The sequence below is a fragment of the Squalius cephalus genome (genome assembly GCF_949319135.1).
Source record: "Squalius cephalus genome assembly, chromosome: 10".
NCBI classification, from domain to species: domain Eukaryota; kingdom Metazoa; phylum Chordata; class Actinopteri; order Cypriniformes; family Leuciscidae; genus Squalius; species Squalius cephalus.
This window is the reverse complement of record NC_137131.1, coordinates 27,984,048-28,005,786: the sequence shown is the minus strand read 5'-3', so window position 1 is coordinate 28,005,786 and position 21,739 is coordinate 27,984,048. Positions and strand designations below refer to the sequence as shown.

The 21,739-nt window shown below is 38.8% G+C and overlaps 1 protein-coding gene across 1 annotated transcript; it reads right to left on the bottom strand.

Moving 5' to 3' along the window:
- Positions 1-1,011: 1,011 nt before the first annotated feature.
- On the bottom strand, positions 1,012-3,315 carry LOC307166202 (E3 SUMO-protein ligase KIAA1586-like; the record flags this gene model as incomplete). Its single annotated transcript, XM_079884418.1, has 1 exon — positions 1,012-3,315. The coding sequence occupies one exon, from the start codon at positions 3,313-3,315 to the stop codon at positions 1,012-1,014; it is 2,304 nt and encodes a 767-aa protein (XP_079740544.1).
- Positions 3,316-21,739: the final 18,424 nt, after the last annotated feature.

Here is a 21,739-nt window from a genome sequence, read left to right as displayed (position 1 = left end):
AATGTATTAAAATTACGATACAATTTATACAAAACGAAATTCACTTTAAAGAAAGGCTTTCTACAAAACGAAACTTAATGAAGTGGTCAAAATCATGTCTGAACCACTCCATGTCTCATATTGCGCATCCTATCTTACGCGTGCTGTTCACTTTATCAACATAAATGGAAAAAAAAATAACATTATAATATTTTAACAAATATGAAACTAAATGTGCTTATTTAATGGCTACAACAGTAGTAGGCCTACAGACTCTCTATTTGTACAAATTGCTGCACATTCATTTAATTCTGAATTTTGCACACACAAGTTGAAAGGCATTTGTTCAAATCAAGTTCACGGATAATTGTGCGTGCATTTTTTAATCATCATGATACTAAAATCATAACAAAGTAGGCTATGCTATGTACAAAAAAAATCAGATGAGCCCAAAATATGAACGCAATTACGTTAAGCATTTTCCTCCCATAGAAAACCATTATAAGAAGAACGCTTAATGTATGGCTTAATGCAGATTAGAATGTCCCCTTATTATGTCAAAATAACGAGATATTATGTCGAAATAACATATATTATGTCGAAATAGCGAGATATTATGTCGAAATAACATATATTATGTCGAAATAGCGAGATATTATGTCGAAATAACGACTTATATGTCGAAATAACGAGATTTGAAATAACGACTTAATATCTCAAAATAACAAGATAAGTTTTTTTTTTTTTTTTCAAAATGCGGTTCAGGGCTTCCATAGAATACAGCCTGAATAATTGCTTCCAGAAATTATTTTTGGGGGTGCTATCGGGGTGCTTTGGTGTTTCTTGGGGTGCTGAAGCACCTGCTAGCCCCTCCCTAACGCCGCCCATGCTTCTTTGAAAAAAAAACAAAAAAAAAAACAGCGCTGTGTCAGGCACATGTTTATTTTAATTTCAGAATTCATGCACAATAATCAATAATCAACACAAACACAGCATGGAATAATTGTGATTTCTTCCTACATTGACATTAGCCTATTTGTCCAAAACGGCCCATACAGCATTGATAGAGCCCCCGGCCTCCATTCCCCTGCTTCTTTCTCTAGATCTCGTGTCCAGTGCAGTTTTATGTCCTTTTGCAATCCATGACCTCACGTATGGAAAGGGGTTGAACCGGGTAAGCGGCGGGCCGACAAGGCAAAGGAAGAGTAGGAAGGAGATGGTAGAGGGGAGAAGAGACGCCCTGTTTGCTGTACAGATTAAGTTCATCTGGGAAAAGCCCCTCTCACACTCAGCACTTGAGATGGGGACAGTGTTGACCGCAGCCAAGAGGTAATTCAGTTCATCTGGGATGAATGTCCCATTATTGTCACGGTATTCCCTTAATGCCCTGATGACATTCCGCGGGCTATCAATGCAAAACTGCTGGCAGAGCGTCTCAACTTCACTCTCCCCGAACAGCGCGTCACCGTCCTGTGGCCAATATTGTGGATAAAGCACTTTTAAATCATCAATTAGCTTGTAGTATCCTGTTTGGTCTTTTCCCTGTGATAACATGCGTTTCTCCAGATTTCTTCGCAAGCTCCCAAAAAAAGTCCTCTGGTCCAGGGTTTTGTCAGTGAGCCGCCCTGCATGCAGCGGTACACCCTGAAAGGAGTTCTCCTCGACCCCGCGCTGGCTCAATAGGCTGTATCGACCGGGCCGCTCAGACATAGCCTCGAACACCCTGATCTGTCGGCAAATGGCTTTATGTGCCATTATGATATTGCATTCTTGTTTTTGGAGCTCGAGAGACAGCTCTGACAGTTCTTGCAATGCGTCATACATGAGACCTAAATTGAAAACAAAGGCATGGGATGAAAGGCGCTTTGCCATGCCACTGTAGCTTTCCCGAGTTGCGCTCTCGCGAGCAGAATCCTCCGCTGCGTGTGTAAAATGTCTGTGGAGGGCAGGATAACTTCTCCACACAGCTTCGACTGTTCTGAGACTAGATGCCACCCATCTGTTGTCTAACACCCGACCAATTTTACACAATTGAATGTTCAAACCGTCAGCACACTCTTTGAGCTCCACTCGGTTTTTGTTTGATGTGCTGTACAATGCATAAAGTTTATCCATGAGGATTTTGAAATGATTTATAGCCCCCATTTCTTTCATCACATCACCAACTGCAAGCTCAAGTCGATGCGCAGAGCAGTGCCACACCATGATGTTTGGGAAGCGGGTTTTAAGTCGAGTTGCCACCCCACTCTTGCGTCCGAGCATCACTGACGCACCGTCACATGTGAGACCAACGAGTGTTTTTGAGAGGAATGCCTCGTCTAAGTTTGCATGACCTAAGGCATCCAACAGTTTGCGGACAATGCCTTCTGCGCCAAAATCATCTAACTCCACAAGATCAAAGAATATGTTCTCGGGCGATTCCATCTCTGGCAGCTGCATTCGTAAATACACGATTAATGCGCTCTTTTTATTTAAGCCTGTGGCCTCATCCAACATGAGTCCGATTTTTGGAGCACAAGTGACAATCCTCTCAAGCAGTTTTCTTTTCATGTCAGTTGCAATATGCTGTTGTATATGAGAACATGCCACGTTAGAGTGGAGAATCCTCCCCATATCCACACCATTCATTTCCTGACAGTCTATTTCATGTTCAAAGCCGTGAGCTGGCCTGTGACGCTTGGCCTCCTTGTAAGCGGTGCGAAAAATTCTGGCAGTTGTTTGCACCTGGTCGCTTTGGATATTGATTACTGCGTTTACCAATATATTTTCGTTTGCTTTATCACAAATATTTGATGCCATTACATGTGCTTTAGTACTCCCATGCTCAAAAACCTTTTTCCTTAAGGCTCTTTGCTTTTTTTTTAAATCGGGCGCAGAAGATGTCACTGAGCCCGAGATCCATTCTTTTGCCAGTTTCACACCGGCGGTTTTTTCCGGACCGAGTGATCCCACTTTTTTACAAATGGCACAGCCCAGTCCAGTTTTGTCCATTATAAGCCAGGGATAACTTTTTTTTTTCTCTTTAAACTGAGCGTCCGTCCAGATTTGCCCAGTTTGAGTGTCCCCGACAAATGTACCTGCTTCGTCGCCATCACAATCTCTTGCAGATTCAAAGTGCCCATCAGCCATCTCGTTGTCATCTTCATCTCCTTCCCCGTGTGGGTCATCATCATCCCCGCTAACGACAGGTGCAAATTTAGCAGCATTAATGGTAGGCATACTACTGCTGTGTCCACCGTGGTCTTCACATTCTTGATCAGCGATTTTTGCTTGTTTGGGATCTGACTGGCCAGCATATTTGAAAAAGTTAAGCAAACTTTGCTGTCTTTTTGACATTTTTCCGCTGAGTGAAACGATGATGCTAACAGCAATCTCAACTAGCACAACAAAGCGCGCGAGTCATGTGTCACTTTAGTGCCTCCCCCATTTAATTTAAATTATTATTATTTATTATTTTTAATTAAAAAAAAATGTCAAATTTTTTTTTTTTCATAGTGACACAGGAGGTGCCGGATCCAATAAAAAAGGTTCCGGATCCAACGTCGGAGGTGCCGGAACATGTTCCGGCGTGTTCCGGCTCAAATTAAGCCCTGGGTAATGGTAATGACATTCCGAGCATACGACGTTGCTACGTTGTCAGTTGGAAGTCATGAAATGACCAAAAAGTACGAATAAATTACGTAACTGCGACGTCGTGTGTTAGCTATTCCATTCACATCCGCACATTTGTTTATTGCTTATTTGTGCTTTTTGATTAAGTTGAATGCATTATCGTTGATCTTTGAAGTTTTGCATTTGGTTTGAGTTTTCACCCGCGATGTGTGAATTCAATATGTTTTTTCCTCTTTCTCTTTTGTTATATGGAAAGTTTGGCGTGAATATGGACACACGAATCTGCCAGTGTTGACGCCCAGCTAGAGTGTGACCAGTATGACCTGCTGGGATTTCGTTTACAGCGTTTATGTGATTGTGTGAACACTGATTTTGAACTGTGAAATTTAACTGTTACGTTAAGAACTATATCTATCTATTCATTTATTTACTGTTTGTTTGGTTGTTTTTGCTTTTTCGAAATAAGTATCTTTTTTTAAATAATGTTTATGGACATTATGTAATAAATTCCAGTTAAATTGAAACTTGTTTTGAAATACTTGTTTTTTGTGTGTAATCAGTGGTTTTCTTTTGCTATCCTGGGTTGTTTGATTTTTGTCAGTTTTAGAAAACTGTCTGGCGCCCGAATTTATAAAATAATTTAAGTTAAGGGCAGCCACAACCACTGTTACACTAACTTTGAGCTGCCTTCAGTTGATTTCATCACTAAGTTGATCACAAAGTCTAAGTCTTCTACTTGCTCACTTGATCCTTTACCTACTGTTTTAGTTAAGTCTTGTACTCATTCGATCTCTCCTATTATTACAGCTATATTAGGCTCTTCATTATCTTCTGCTACTGTTTCTTCATCATTAAAAATGGCCTCTATCTAAAAAACCTGGTGCCGATCCTAATGATCTAAATAATTATAGGCCCATTTCTAACCTGCCTTTTTTTATCTAAAATCCTTGAAAGAATAGTAGCAACTCAACTAGAATCACATCTGCAAGATAACAACATTTATGAGCATTTTCAATCGGGTTTTAGATCCAATCATAGAAACAGCTCTTGTTAAGGTTACAAATGATCTTCTCTTGGCTGCTGATTCTGGTTTCCTTTCTATTCTTATTCTTTTAGATATTAGTGCTGCCTTTGACACTATTAGTCATTCAGTATTACTCGAAAGATTGGCCTGCATTGGAGTAGCTAATAATGTTTTACTTTGGTTTTCGTCTTATCTATGTGACAGGAAACAGTTTGTACAGATTAAGACTGCTCAATCAGAGCCTGTCTCGGTCACTCACGGCGTTCCGCAGGGGTCAGTTTTGGGTCCGCTTTTATTTTTTATATTCTACCCCTTGGTTACATTTTTCGTTTCTATGGTATTTATTTTCATTTCTACGCCGACGACACACAAGTATACATATCCACAAGACCAAATGCTTCTCATCCCCCTTCTAATCTTACTAAATGTTTGCAGGATGTTAATATATGGATGACTAATAATTTTTTAAAGTTAAATACAGGTAAAACTAAAGCTCTTCTTGTTGGATCTAGGTCTGCTTTATTTAAAGCTCAATCTTTCCCCTTGCTCATTGATAATTGCCGGTTAACTTTTCTAGCCAGGTGAAAAGTCTTGGCGTTATTTTTGATGGTTTGCTTTCTTTTAGTTCCCATATTAATAATATTTCACGTACTGCATCTTTTCACTTACGTAATATTACTAGACTTCGTTCTTCACTTTCTCAACACTGTACTGAAGTTCTCATTCATGCCTTGGTTACATCTAGGCTTGATTATTGTAATTCCCTTTTATGTGAGATTCCGAAAAAACAACTTCACAGACTACAGTTAATACAGAATTCAGCAGCGAGAATTGTAACTCGTACACGTTCTTTCGAACACATAACTCCAATTCTCCAATTCATCTACATTGGCTTCCTGTTCATTTTCGTGTACGTTATAAAATATTACTCCTTACGTTTAAAGCACTTCATAATCTGGCACCTCAATATTTGTCAGATCTTCTTCGTTTGTATACACCTCTTAGATCTTTGAGATCATCTTCTGCAGACTTATTGTCTGTGCCAAACTTCAAGATGAGTTCCTTTGGTGGTAGAGCTTTTAGTTGTGTGGCGCCTAAGCTGTGGAATGCATTACCCTTGCACATTCGCCAAATGGATTCAATTTCCAGTTTTAAAGTTCAGATAAAAACGTATCTTTTTAGAATAGCTTTTAATGAAATGATTGTATGATGTGTAGCATTGATGTGTTTTGTATGTTTTGTACTTATTGCCTTGTTCTATATTGTAAGGTGTCCTTGAGTGCCCTGAAAGGCGCCCATAAATAAAAGGTATTATTATTATTATTATTATTATTATTATGATACAATCTGTATTGTAAAAAGCGTTATATAAATAAAAGTCTCAGCTACAGTAAGGGAACAGGTTTTTCTGCAAAAGTTTTTTCTAAAATGTACATTTATTCACTTCATAACTTAATTTGTGTCAACTCCATCAGACGCATTAAAAAGCATGCTATTTTAATTTGATTCATCCAACAACGTTGTAAAGTCTTCAATTTTGCAATACTGGTGTTCAGTAAAGGGGGGATCACATTATGAAATAAATGTTTTTCTCCAAAACACGTTGGACACAATTATTGGCACCCCTAGAATTTTTTACGAGTAAAATATCTCTGAAGTATATTCCAATTAATATTTACCTTTTTTTAGCACACCAGGGTGACTAGGAACATGAAATTGTCAAGCTATGACTTCTTGTTTCAAGTTTAAATATGAGGAAACACAAAGGCCAAATTCCCTTAATCATCCATCACAATGAGTAAAACCAAATAATATAGTTCTGATGTGCATGAAAAGATGGTTGAGCATCAAAAAATAGAAAGTGGCAGTAAGAAAATAGCTAAAGAATTGAACATCCCCATTTTGACCATCAGGGCAATAATTAAGAGGTTCCAATCAACTAAAGATGTTACGGATCTGCCAGGAAGAAGAAGTGTGTCTATATTGTCTTAATGCACAGTGAGGAGGAGAGTTTGATTGGCCAAAGACTCCACAGATGGAAAATTGCAGAGATTAGTTGAGTCTTGGGGTCAGAAGCCATACCCAAAAAAAAAAAAAAAAAAACCCTACATCCCCACATGTTGTTTGGGAGGGTTTCAAGAAAAATCCTCCTCACTCATCCAAAAACAAACTCCAGCAAATTCAGTTATCAGACACGATTGGATCTTCAAACGGCACAGAGTTCTGTGGTCAGATGAAACTAAAAAAATTGCTTTTTGGCAGCAAACACACTGGATGGGTTTGGTGCACACAAGGATAAAAAGTACCCCATGAGTACAATTTAATATACCGTTGGATCTTTAATGTTGTGGGCATATTTTTCTGCTGAACTGCATCTTGTTCAGATTATGATTTTTTATCTGTTGATATTTGATAGAATCCACGATGCTATGTATCTGATTCAGATACATAGCATCGTGGATTCTATCAAATATCAACAGATAAAAAATCAAAACCTGACGGCCTCTGCTTGAAATCGTATAATGGGCCGTGGTTGGATCTTCCATCAGGACAACGATCCAAAACAAACATCAAAATCAACAAAAAAATGATACCGAGCACAAAATGAAGCTTCTGCCATGACCGTCCCAGTTCCCTGACCTGATGAGTGGAGTGAACTGAAGAGAAGCAGCACCAACATGGAGCTGGGAATCTGAAGGATCTGGAGAGATTCTGTATGGAGGAATGGTCTCTGATCTTGTCAGTTGTTCTCCAAACTCATCAGGCATTATAGGAGAAAATTCAAAGCTGTAATCAAGGCAAAAGGAGAAAAAAGGCAAAAGGAGATTGCAAAAAGTATTAATAAAAGGGTGCCAATAATTGTGGCCAACGTGTTTTGGAGAAAAGCATTTAATTCATAATGTGATTTTTTCCTAAGTTGTAGCTGCCTTAATAAAAAATGCCAAGATTTATCCCACAACTATTTACAGAAACTATTACACCGGGATGATGGAGTTGACGGAGTTAAAGCTGTGGCTGCAGAGACTTTTACATTGTTTGTATAAAATGTAAAAAAAAAAAAATAATTATATATATATTTATATAAAACCTTCAGGACTATCTACTGTGAGATTTACAATGAGCAGGAAATAGGAAAGGGGTCCTCAGAGTTAAAGATGATCATGAAATTGCCTGATTTATTCAGAATTATAAAAAAATCTTGACGTAGTTGATGCAAAATGAGGACACAAATTTGATAGGCATTTTTTAATGGAAATTATAATTCAGGATTTACTTTTTGTATTGTTTGATATACAACAGATCTCTGCCTTTCAATTTAAAAGTGAATTATTAGGGGTTCAAGGCAAGCACGAAGTGCTGAAACCCTATTGTTATTGTTAATTTTCCCATGATGCAACATTCAGACATAAAACTGATCGGGCAGACCAAACCGTAAGTCGCAGAGACTTGAAACTTTGGGGGCTGGTAGTACTCCCACCGCCTACAGCGTCACCAAGGCCCGCCCCAGTCGGCCTGACGGGGGCGCTACAGCGCTCAAAAGTACGAAATGGCTCATAACTCATCAACCGTTAGGCCTAGGCTCAATTGTCTTATATCGTTGGATTCCTTGGCTCGAGGCGGACCAGATGCATGCCTCGGATTTGCTCGCCCTTCGGCGCCAATTTCGAGTAAATTGCATTTTTTTGAAAAACCTATTTTTGCGAACTTCTCCTAGGTTTTTGGCCCGATCGGAACCAAACCACTGCAAGAATATTCTCTGGAGTCTGACAATCAATAATCATCCCAAAAATTCAAAATTTCAATTAACAGTCGATAAGGGGAACCAAAATATTTGATGGCACCAGGGCCACTTTTACTAAAACGGTTATAAATTGTGAACGGAAAGAGATTTTTTTGCTAAACTTGGGATACATCTTCCTGAGCTCAATCTGAGATCACTTGAAAAAAATCGCAACAATTGGCCACTTGGTGGCACTATAAAACGGTTATAACTTGTGAACAGAAAGAGATATTTTCGCAAAACTTGGGACACATGTTCATGAGCTCATTCTGAGGTCACATGAAAAAAAATCATGACAATTGGCCACTTGGTTGCGCTATAAAATGGTTATAACTTGTGAGCGGAAAGAGATATTTTCACTAAACTTGGGACACGTGTTCATAAACTCAATCTGAGTTTACATGAAAAAAATCGTGACAATTGGCCACGTGGTGGCGCTATAACAGTGAAAAAAATCATGAAAATAGCTACAAGCGCACCCAACCGTTAGTCTACTGAAAATTGGCACGCAGTGTCTTTGTCCAGGGTGCCATGATAGTCTATGAGAACATTGGTGTATCTCAAAAAACTCAGTATACATCATTGGCACAATGCCTTGAAGGAGCCTTAGAAGTTTCAAGCCAGTGTTTTTTTCACAGGAGTGACCTCCTACTCCTGAATCCTTGCCGAGTCCAACAATACCAAACATGCCAGGTTTCGCCTTAATTTTTTTTGTAAGTGTCATTTAGAGCGTTAAAAAATTGTGGTTATCTTCAAAGCCGTTAGTCCGATCGAGACAACAACAAAAAAACAAAGGACATTTGAAAACATAGGTAAATAGCTAAACAATAACGCCAAAATGTTAAAATTATGATAGGAACTGACAAAAAAATAAATTAAATCCAATCAATTTCACCCATGGATCATTTTGATGCTCTCACATGTTTGAAATAGTGATGACTAATCATTCATTTTGAACGAATCTTTAATATGACTCGGGACTACCGAGTTGTCTCGGAGAGTGATTCGTTCATTTTGTGTTGACCGCGCATGCGCATTACGCAACATATGGGTCAGTGACTCGTCGTCAGTGACTCTGATCTGTCTGCTTGGCCGGAAACAGAAAAGATTAGTTCATCTTTCGAGTCTCGAGTTCGGGTTCGGGTTCGGGTCCGAGTCTTTCGTTCTTCCTGTCAGTCCCATAGAGCTATGCTGTCAGTAACGGAAAGAGAAAAGATTAGTTCATCTTTCGAGTCTCGAGTTCGGTTTCGAGTCTTTCGTTCTTCTTGTCAGTCCCTGCTGTCAGTAGCGGAAAGAGAAATGATTAGTTCATCTTTCGAGTCTTCGGGTTTGAGTCCTTCATTCTTTTGTCACGTGACTTGTCACCGTATTAAATACTAATTCACAACCTTTTTACAAACAAGCGCGCTGTTATTTTTTTTAATTTTCTTTTACTTTTACAGTTACATGATGCGTTTCTGTTCTCAGATGTATATAGGCTATATTTGTGAATTTCTGTCATGAAGATTATTTTCAGTAACATTGAATATTTAAGAGTTGGTTAATGCAAAGCTTTATCCTTATGATAGGGGAAACCACTCTGATGAGACTTGTTTACAGTGGATTAATTTTTAGTTAATATCATAGACATATACAAATATGGGAAATATTTTGACTATTCAAGTATAACTTCACAAATTTAAGTCAATTAGACTATTACTAATTTTGAAACAACTGTAGTTTATTTTTCTCTATTGAGTTGTTATATGATTTTTTTGTCCTTGTGTTATAATGAATAAAAATCAGTTTAAAAAATTGAATTGAAGTGTTATGTATTTTGGATTCATGCCTAATTTTGAGTCATTCACTATGTTTTTTAGTGTTATTTTAGTGATTTTCACCTAAAGTTTTAAACCTACACCTTTGTAACATAGCTTATATGCCTCTATAGCATATATATATATATATATATATATATATATATATATATATACAGTGTTCGAATTGTGTCAAAGCTCTTGGGGGGTCCCCCCCCCCCCCTCAAAAAAAAAAAAAAAAACGTAATAATATGCATATTTTCATTTATTTATTTCATATAATGCTATATTTTCATTTACTTTAGTGTTTCAGAACATGTTTTTGCAGCTGAGCATTAACTCTGTGCATAATTGATGAACAAAGACTTTTCTCCACCCAAAATCTATGTAATAATCCGGGGTTTTCCTGGCTCAAAATGAGGCGCTAAAATCCCGATCATGTATTTTAATAAGATAATTAAATGTGTATTTTTCGTAGACCATCATATAGCCTACTGTGTTTCCCACAGTATTTTTGTGGGTTGAGCTCGGTACCTCTAGGGGGGTCGGGGGCATGCACCCCCGTGAGAATTTTTTTTACATTTTAAAGATAAATTCATTAATCTGGTGCACTTTGAGTCCCCCGAATCTGCTGTTAAAAATAAATAATCCACCCGCCAACCTCCCGAACCTATATGATATTCTCTGATTTAGATATCTGCATCTGATCATCACATTTCAATTATTCAAATTCTCAGTGTTAAGCATGATAATATGATAAAATATCACACTGAAGTAGGCTGATTTAAAATTAAGATTTAATTTGTACTCTCTATACTCTTTCCCTACTCTCAGGGAACTGAGGTTACGTTAGTAACCGAGTAGGCCTACGTTATTTCTTATTTTATTTTTTTGATATTGAAAATTGTTTTAATCAGGGCATTTGTCCGGTTGGGCAAGTACAATTCTCTTTCACTTGTCCCTTAAAAACACACGCACGTGTCCCGGACAAGCGTTAATGTCGAAATTCTATTCAGATCAGTAAATTACCAAACAATCATAAAAGAAAGAAATATTATCTTACCGTCATCGTGAGGTGAAAATGAGGATCCACTCTGCCAGACTCTCGATAGTGATTATCTATAGCACGAAATTTATTTCTCGTACCATTTACATACCTGTCAAGTTTTGGATTTGAAAATAAGGGAAATTTTCCGGCGCCCACCCATAGACTGTAAAAAATAGCGGCCACCTCGAGCAGTACCCCCCCCCCCCCCCCCCCATGCTGTGAACATTCATTATAGCCTAAATTAAAACACAAAAGGGTGTATATGAAGAGCATTTATTTAAAGGCTTATTTGCATATTTTCTGTTCATTTATCATTGCTTGTCTTTACATTTACATTTTATTTTCATTCCACATAGCCTATTCTTTTCATTTCATATTGCTTTTTTTTTTTTACAATTTTTCTTTTCATTTCACATAACTTTTCTTTACTCTTTTAGTGAGTTATAAATGTGTTGCAGACTTCCCAGCTAACACAAATACGTAACTGTTACGTAACTGCAACGTAATCTGGTGACCAAACTTTCGTCGTGGCGACGTAATTAGTTACGTCGTGGCAACCGGAAAAGTGAAATTCCCAGATACGTTGCTACAACGTAACTTTGTGACGTTGCCAGTTAGTAAGCACGACGTTGTGACAACGTAACTTTGTTACCAGTATTTGCCAATACACGGATTTTCCTGGAAATCCAATTTTGCTCATCTGGAACGTCTTCTTTTTTTGCCCTTTTAGTGGGGTTTGTAGGTGGCCAGTAGCTGTATTGTTCCTAGAATGCGTCCAGTGAAGTCAGAGACATTGTTAAAATATGTACATACATTTCTTAATTTTTTTTTTTTTGATTAAGTATATATTGTTAATGTGGAAGGTTATGAAAAATGTTCTTGTACCCCATTTTCCCTGTGTGTCCAGCACTGGGCTACAATGCCAACCGTCGACTCCTCCGTGAATTCAACGACGACATACATACTAATACAAAAAAACAAAAACAAAAAAACAAAAAAAAAGATTCACTGCTGGTGTAAGATGGCCATGAATGTCACTGTGTCTCCATTTTCGATCTTGATTGCTCTCTTTTCAGTTAGTTTTTTGGAGATCCACCTCATTGTCGTTTGTTTTTTACTGAAGTTGTACACCCCCAGAAGAAATGAGTGGCAGGGCTCGATGAACAATGGTGCAGGACTATGATAAATTCTGCAAAGAACATGTCCATCTTTCTCCTCATCGTTGGTGATCTCGCAGCCATTGTCATCGTCTAGGATGAATGCTCTATCCTTGCTCTTCTTTGTTTGTCTGTCTTTGTTGTTTTTAATTGTGGATGCACATCTTTCCTCAATCCTGTTGGCAATCTGGCTAAGAGGGTGTGTTCCACTTCGTACCATCTTCTTGATCGTATGCAGGTATGTTTCGAATTTAAATGCACTGCAGTTGTCCAGACCATTAAATTGTACAGCATCATCAGTGATGTGGAGCATTGAGTGGATGTTGTACACTATGAACTCATTTCCGTAGAGCTCTCGTCCTCTGCTGACAAAGTAGCTGAGCAAGCATCTTGCATATTCGGAGTGCTTCTTGACCAGTGTTGGGGAAACTAAAATGCACATTGCCACACTGAATGCCAAGAAATGTAGGTACATGTCATGCCCAAGAATTCCTTTCAACACAAGCTTGCCTGTATACAGTATGAATTGACGGAATTCTGTTGCCTTCCATCTCTCCAGGTCATCCAGGCCACGAGGGGTGCGAGCAAAAATGGAAGGAATTTGACTCCTAAGCTGAAGCAACCTAGAGCTGACTACTTGTTTTTGGGTGGTGGAGAGCCTGACTCTTCTTTCTCCACGGGTCCAACTGACAAGAAGCCTCTTCATCACCCCCAAGCATGCCTGATGCATGTAGTCGATTGGGAAGCTTTTGACCATATCCATGGGCAGCTGGATGAGTGGAGTATTGGCATTGTGATGCTCAGGCTGAACTTGGCTCCTAAATGAATCATCTGTGCGCAAGGTGAGGTTTTCTGTGGCTGGAAATGTTACTTTATTAAACCATTCACCTTTCTTGTCACATTTATCACATCCATAGTACCCAGAGCACAGCTTTGTGCCTCGCGTAAAGGCTTTTGCTGGAGCATCACACACAATGCAGAGAACATTAATGGAGAAATTTCTCTCCTTATACTGAAGGCCATGAGACATCAGATCATTGAGGTCTGCAATAACATCATCTAGGAAAGTCAGATCGGTGGGTTTCTTGTTTCCGCATGTCAAAGTTACTGGAAAAACGATGATGGGCTTGAGGTGGACAGCACAGAGCACAGGCCACATAACTTTACTTGAGCTCTTGAACAATGGCAGACCGTCAACGTTGAATGACAGATTAATTGTGTCATGGTTCAGGATCTCTTCAACAGGGTACTTATCCAGTTTGTCCAGCAACTGTTGACGCAGTGGGTAATGCAAATACTCCATGCCACATTTCTGCATTGTGGTTATTTTCCTTGGCGTTTTGAGCAGAGTACGAGCAGAGGATGGAAGATCAGGGTGGCCATGTTTCTGAAGAATCTTCAACAGATGGTCAACAGCATTGTTCTTTACTTCGAATTGAGAAGCCCAGGATGCCAGTTCTGTTTCCAGGGATAAGCTTGCCATGCTGTCTTCCTGGTCAGATGTACCATCTTTTTTTTCTGCAGTGTCCATGACTTCCTCCAAGTCATCCTCCCAGTCAGTTTCTTCTGAAGGCCAGGATGCTTCAGAGGACATTGGAGATGATAGATTCATTGTGTTCTCCGTGGAACCTAAGGTATCACCTGCATCCCATTGACCTTCTGTGACTGTTTCGGACTCTTCCAGACTGTCCAATTCAGTGTTGTTAATTTGTGTAGATATCTTTTGAAGAACACGTTTAGTTGCTCTCCAGGATCTTAGATATTGCCTTGAACGTTCTCTTTTGTCCTCACTCATTGTTAAGCCTGTAAATATTTTAGTGTAATGTCTGAATGTGCTTCTGTTTTTCTAACAACAATTTAATGAAGGTCACCACTCTTAATATTTGTCACTTACCTTGATCAGTGGCTGCTGGGCTGCCAGAGAAATTCAAGAAGCAAATTCTGGGAAATATGTCTGTCAGAGACAATCAGAGCATAGAAATCCCTTTAATTTGATTACTGTGTAAAATTCACTGTGCAAATGGTAACCCATCATTAAAAACACATGAAGTTACTTAAAAGTTTTAGACTACATAAAAGTCATAAAAGTCTTAGATGACTACATAAAAAATAAAAATAATAAACAAAGCTTGAAGTGAAGTTAAATAATATTACTTACCTTGAAATAAAAGATGGCAAGAAAATAAACTCAGTGGAGGAGGCACTTGAAAACGATGTAAAATCTAATCAATTAAAAAAAAAGATAGGCTAATCATTGGGTTGGTTTTGGTAAATGCATTGGTATCATGAATTGAAAAAGCGATCAGAAACTGCAAGAGCGAATCAAATTGAATCATGAAATCTATATGAGTCTCCAGGCCAACATCTGACTTATAACTTTTAAATACTAAGAATGTATCTGGTAGGCATTCAAAACATATACTTACAAAGACAAAGTCGCAATGTGCTAGGGCTCTTAAAAGAGCCGTTGGGGTGTAGTTAGCTGCTGTTGACACACAAGGAAAGGGGAGAGAAATTAGAAACATCTAAATATGAGTAAGATATATCTGTACGAATTAAAATGCATTACATTTCGGCAATGATTTTAGACTAATCTGCTTTATCACTTACAATAATCAGACTGCAATATATACTGAAAAAAAGAGAAGAGAATAATTATTTTCATGGTATAAATTCCAAAAGATAAAGGCTCTTGATTTATTAATATATCAATTGCATCAAAAATGCATGAGAAGAATGCAGTAATGCATCTGATGCATCTAAGAAACCACATTAAGTCAGTAAAATACATTTTCTTTCTTGAAAATACTACTACTAATTAGTATTATTATTTTTAAAACTGTTAACAGTAATAATATAATATAATTATTATTGCCATTATAATTACGAATAGTATTAATACTAATAATAACTTTATTATTATTTTAGTTTAATTATTATTAATAGTAGAAGTAGTAGTAATACTAATAATAATAATAATTATTAACACTGTTAACAATAATGATTGAAATAAAATATAATAATAATTATTGCTATTAATAAAACAATATAAATATTATTAAATGTAGTGGTATTAATAATATGACAGACAGACGGATGGCCGATTTCATTATAGATCTGATCTCATCTTTAGCCTACAAGCCACGTCTCTCGCTCTCACAGGCTTGGCTGCGTACACCACCAGCGCTCACGCGCTCGCAGCCAAGCCTGTGAGACAACGCGCTTTCCATACAAAGTAAAGATAGTATTATTAATAATTGTATATTTTATTTATTTTAAAGTAACAATAACATCACGGACATGACTGAAGAACCGGAAAAGTTCATTTCAATATGAGCGTATTTTCTCTAGTAGGTTATCCCAAATGACGTCACAGACGTAACGCCATTTAACGGTATTTCATTATAGTGACTAGTGGACGGTGGGGAAAAAAACCCGGAAAACCATTGTTTATGTGAAAAGTAGTGGTACATTTACTGGAAAAGACATTTAATCAATTTTGAGACAATTAAAAATGTTCATTAGGTGAAAGTGGCAGTTATCTCATTTATCTGATTACCCTGAGGGAACTATCTTTACCTATAGAATGCTATACTTAGATTTTATTATTTACTTTCTTCAAAGTTTTAAGTGTCATTTACCTTTGTAGGGGGTTCGTATGTTTTAAAAGTAATTGTACCTAAATCGGTTAAGTAAAAAGTACTTTACCTCAGGAATGCTGGTAGAATAGGACGTCCACTTGCTACACTGAAAACAACCGGGCTCTGCGCGCGGTGGTCACAACCCCTGCTTATATATGCCCACTGGCAGGTTTCGCGGGCTTGGCACGCGCACAAAATGTATATTATTTTTAATTTTTTTTAAATGTACATTTATATAATGATATCTTGCGTTACCTTGTCAAAAAGTGACATACCACAATAATTTAGTAAATATAAGTTATATATAAACTTTAGAATATATGTTAAAGGGGGGGTGAATTGCTGTTTCATGCATACTGAGTTTTTTATGATGTTTTATTAACAAAGTTCGGGAGGAGCACGTTCAAATAATCAAGCAATCAATCAATCAATCAACTCATCAAACAATTACCATGTCTACCCTATCAGCATGAGAGGAAGCATATATATTCACTGTCAACTCACCTAACTTCCTTGACAGTTTTCAGCATCCCTCCACCACCCCGACTCCTCACTCTTGGCTTGTTCTTCACAGCCAGGAATACGGGGGGAGTACTCTGGGTTCGGGCCAAATACCGAGCCCGGAGCCCTCTCCTCGGACAGCACGCCAAATACGCATTTATTCTATCTGACTTATTTGTAAGTGTGAACTCGTGAAACACTGTTAAAGAGTTGGATTCCCATGCTAAACATGGACAAAGTTTCAAAAGTTAAGTTGTACGTTTGAAGGAGTATTTTTGTTCCAAAAATAATCCTTCCGGTTTGTCACAAGTTTCGGAAAGTTTTTTTCGAGTATGGCTCTGTCTTACGTAAGATAGAGCGGAATTTCCTTATATGGGTCCTGTCAGAAATGTATTTTCTTTATCTCAGCTTTGTCCATGCAATAGCTTTATTCATAAATATAGTTTCGTCCAGAGCATAAGTTGTGTCCAGAGAACAAAAGGCCCTGTGCTGTACAGTAAGAAAGCCTTGCTTGCGAATTCCTTTGTATGTATGTAAGGCACATCTGTTTCACATTAAGAAGGACCCTCAGATTTCGGGGGAGTTAGGGTCTCGCTGTTTTCCATGTATTGTATGTGAGAAAAGCTTTTCAGAGCTTCAGGACCGCAAGGCTCCGAAGGCAAATGTCCCGGATGTATACCTTTTATGGTTATGTTATACAACAGTATATATGATACCTATGATATCATGGATGATTTTATTGGTTAAGATTGTGATACTCCCTATACATTTTCAGTATATATTCTTTGTTCAGAATACTGGAAGCTTTAAGCTATTTTTCTGAGCTTCCCGGCGCTGGTTTCTTTCTTTTGTTTTATTCATTCACTACCAAATAAAGGACGGAAAGAAAAGGCATTTCGTGTTGGATTTCTTTATAGTCTAACAGATGGGGGCTCGTCCAATCTACTCCAGGTGGTGAGAAAATTTCTTCTTTAAATAAGAACAGTTTCTTACTATCTGCTGAGATAGATGAATTTTGATGCGTGCCGTGTTTTGTGCCATATTTGGTATTGGATATCCTTGCATTAGCAAGAAGAACGGTAAAGTGACCTGATCAGTCCTTTTATCGTTATGGTTTACCTCGTGTTTAATTAAGGCGTGTTTTAATTAAGACGGGAAGAACGACAAAAGAAAGTGATCTTTTATCGTTGCTTTTTGGGTGTTCCTTGTGTTTTAATTAATACAAGAAGAGCGTGAGAAAAAATTGATCACCTTTTCTGCGTTTTTGGTCTTACCTTACTTTTGTAAGAAGGAAATATTGTCGCGAGATATTTCAAAGTGCTCCGTTCCTTTTTTGTGGTTGTGAGTGAATGATACAATACATAGTTTATTTTGATCTTTTCCTTTTCTATTCTTTTTATCTCTTTGTTTCTTTGGCCAAATGTACTAACAATTGTAACTGCAGAATTGTTCTCTTTTGTTCTCTATTTGACTGTTTTGAAATTTGTTTGCTTTGAATTTGAGGAGAAATTTTTGTGTGGCTTAAAATGGGCAATAAAATATCTCCTCCGTTAATTGATGAAACTCCAAAGGATTTCATGATCCGAAATGACCAGGCATTTTTTGTTGAACCATTTTTAAGTGACCTGGCCGGTTGGAGTGAGGGAAAAACACAATTAGACCCATTCCCTCGAGAGGGGTCATTTAAAGATGCTGATATGCAAAGTGCAAAAGATATGATTTTCGGAAATTGGGGGGACCCTTTCTGGGACAGCGATTATATGAAGAAATCCTTTAAAACTTGGCAAACCATGAAAAAATACTGGGATCAATGTCCAGTAAGAGTTAAGAGTACTGAAAATAATAGTTTTCCAAACCCTGAATTGGCTGTGAGGAACAGTGCAGTTTTTGCCGTCTCTGTCTCTCACTCAGACACAGAAAAGAGTTCCCTGCACAAGGAAAAAAAGTCTCTCTTGGAAGAGACACAGACGCCGCGACCCCTCCCTCCCAAATATGAGAGCATTCAAGCTCCCGCTGAAGCACCCGTTAAAAATAGATTATACCCAGACTTAAAGCAGGCGACTGCGTTTCCTTTTGTTGAAACTTCAGATGGATTTAAAGTTCATCCGCTAAATATCTCAGAAGTAATGGCTATCTGTAAAGAACTGCCCGATCCGTCCAAAACTCCGCATCAGTATGTCTCCGTTTTGAAACGTGTCACTGCCTATAGCCAGTTAAGTGGCCGTGATTATCGCTTTATACTAACTAAAACTCTTCCTGCTGACATTACGGAGGAAGAATTAATTGAAGCGGTTGATCTTTTGGATCCTGTTAATGATATACCACCGTCATGTCGTCTTGTGAAAACAGACCCGGAACCGATTGATCTCTCCAAATCATTTCGTGGTTTGAGATTTAAAGATGATGACGGTGACGATGAATCGGAAAAAGGTTGGATATGGGCCAATCCCAGTCAACTTAAACTTTTTTTCAAGCAATTACTTGCGTTTTTGCTGAAGTTGTCTTCTGCTAAACAAGATATCTCGCATGCCGCAAATACGAAACAGAGGCCTGACGAGACGCCAACGGCCTTTTTTAATAGGTTTAGGCGTACGTGGATTGAAGAATCGGCACTTCCGATTGATGATGACAATTGTCTGTTGTTTGTGAACACGTTTCTGAACAACATGCACAGAGAGACTGCACAATTAATTCGACTTACGACAAATAATCTTTTTACGATGTCAGTTGATGACCTTGGCAAGCGTTTACGTGAACTTTCATGTGCCGGTGCTTTCGACTCTAAAGGAAAAATTCCATTAATGTTGCAAGTTAATTCTGAGCAGGTTACGGCTCCGACTCGTCCGTTCAATAACTCTAAAAAGCCTCTCACTTGCTTCTGCTGTGGCCGTCCTGGGCATATTGCCAAGTTTTGCAGAAGGAGAGTTGAACAGCAGCAGACTAATGGAAACCAGATGTTTCGGCGCTCTGATGGCTGCGGCCCAAAAGCCCCCTCCTTGCGCCCTTCCTCACAGAACAGACAGTATCCAACTGAATGGAGGAAACAATGAAGCTGCCCACAGAGTCAAGGGTCTGAGTTTTCACTGATGTCGATAAGTTATCCAAATAAATCCAATGTTTTACCGTTCATTGAATTAAATGTTGATTATAAACCATATGTCTTTCTAATTGACAGCGGAGCTTCTCGCTCTTCCTTATCGTCAATCGTGTACTCTGGCCTCATCACGGGAAAGAAAATTAACTCTGTCGGGATTGACAACGTTCCCGTGAAATGTGAAATGACGCCACCCTTACCGGTTACTTCTAAGGATGTACCATCATTGTTTAAAATGCATGACTTTGCAATCATACCGAATTCACCATTCTGCCTGTTGGGTAGAGATTTAATGCATAAACTTGGTATGAAATTGGATTTTGATGCTGACTCTCTGACACTTATGTTTCCTGCAGCTTTTTCCATCACAACCGACACAGGAAGTGCTCTTGTCGATGATTTGCCTGCAACTGTGCTGCCACAGGAAATTTCGGGCGTCAACCCTCAATTGTGGGCGGAACACAAGGATGACGTAGGGCTAATTGATGTCCGGCCCTACAGGGCAAATTTGATAACCAATAGGCCTGTGTTTCAAAAACAATACCCGCTTTCAAAGGAAAAAGAGGAGGGAATTGCACCCCTCATAGAACAGCTATTGGCTCAAGGCATCCTGGTTCGCACTCATTCACCTTATAACACACCAATTAATCCTATCAAAAAGGCAAATGGTTCTTGGCGTTTAACGCAAGACCTGAGAAAAATTAATGATTTGATAAAGCCACTTGCACCAATTGTACCAGATGTACAGACTATAATCAATTCTATTCCTTCAGAACATGCATTTTTTTCTGTTATTGATTTAAGCTCTGCCTTTTTCAGCATTCCGGTTGATCGTGAAACTCAGCCACTGTTTGCGTTTTGTTTTCAGAACTGCCAATTTATGTGGACCCGCCTTCCTCAGGGCTTTAAGGATCGCCCGGCCGTTTTTGCCGCCGTAGTGCAAGCTACACTGAAGGATGCCAAACTCCCTCCAGAGACTTGTCTGCTCCAGTATGCGGATGACATCCTAGTTACTGGCGCCTCTGCGGAGATGTGTGCTGCTGCCTCCATAATTGTCTGCAATATTCTAGCTGAGGCTGGATTCAAGGCATCCAAAGAGAAACTTCAGTGGGTACAGAGAAAAGTCACCTACTTGGGCCATGAACTGTCACAAGGCCAAGTCCGCCTGTCTGTTGACAGGGTTACAGCCATCGCTGCATTCAAGCATCCATCAACACGGAAGCAAATGCAAAGCTTTCTGGGACTGGTCAATTACTGTAGGCTATGGGTCCCTAACTGCTCCATGTATGACAAAATTTTGCGAGAAGCTACGCTGGGTGATAAAGAGGACATTACATGGACTGCTGAAATGGATCAGGCATTCAGACATTTGAAATCCTCTCTCTTAAGGCCTCCTGCCCTTGGCCTCCCATGTTACTCTCGCGAGTTTCATTTGTATGTACACGAAAGTGGAGGAACGGCCGCGGCAATCCTGGCCCAAGATCATGGCTACTTTTCGTCCAATAGCTTATTTGTCTAAAACCCTTGATTCAGTGGCTAGGGGTCTCCCTGCCTGTTTGCGTGCAGTGGCTGCTACAGCGATCATGGTACAGGATGCTGAAAAGGTTGTTTTTATCACATTCATTAACTGTACATACTTCTCATCAAGTTGGAGCTATTATGCATAATATTTCTACACAACATATGACTGCTCAACGCCGTTCAGGCTATGAGGCTATATTGTTAGCTACTGCTAATTTAACTTTGAAAGTAACCTCTGTTGTTCACGGTCCCACTGTACATTTGCACAGGTTACTGACACAAGGTGAATTTCAGAGTGACGACCACGACTGCCTGACCAGGATCCAGACGTCGACTGCCTGTAGGCCAGATGTATCTACATCTGTCCTAGAGGAGGGACGTAGTTGGTATATCGATGGATCCTGCTTTAAGCCAAACGACAGTACATATTTGTGTGGTTATGCTATTGTTGAATTGCCCGACAATGTAATTGAAGCATATTCGCTGCCATATAAATCAGCACAAGTTGCAGAACTAATTGCTTTAACAAGAGCTTGTCAATTGGCAAAAGGTCAGTGCATTAACATATACACTGACTCCAAATAT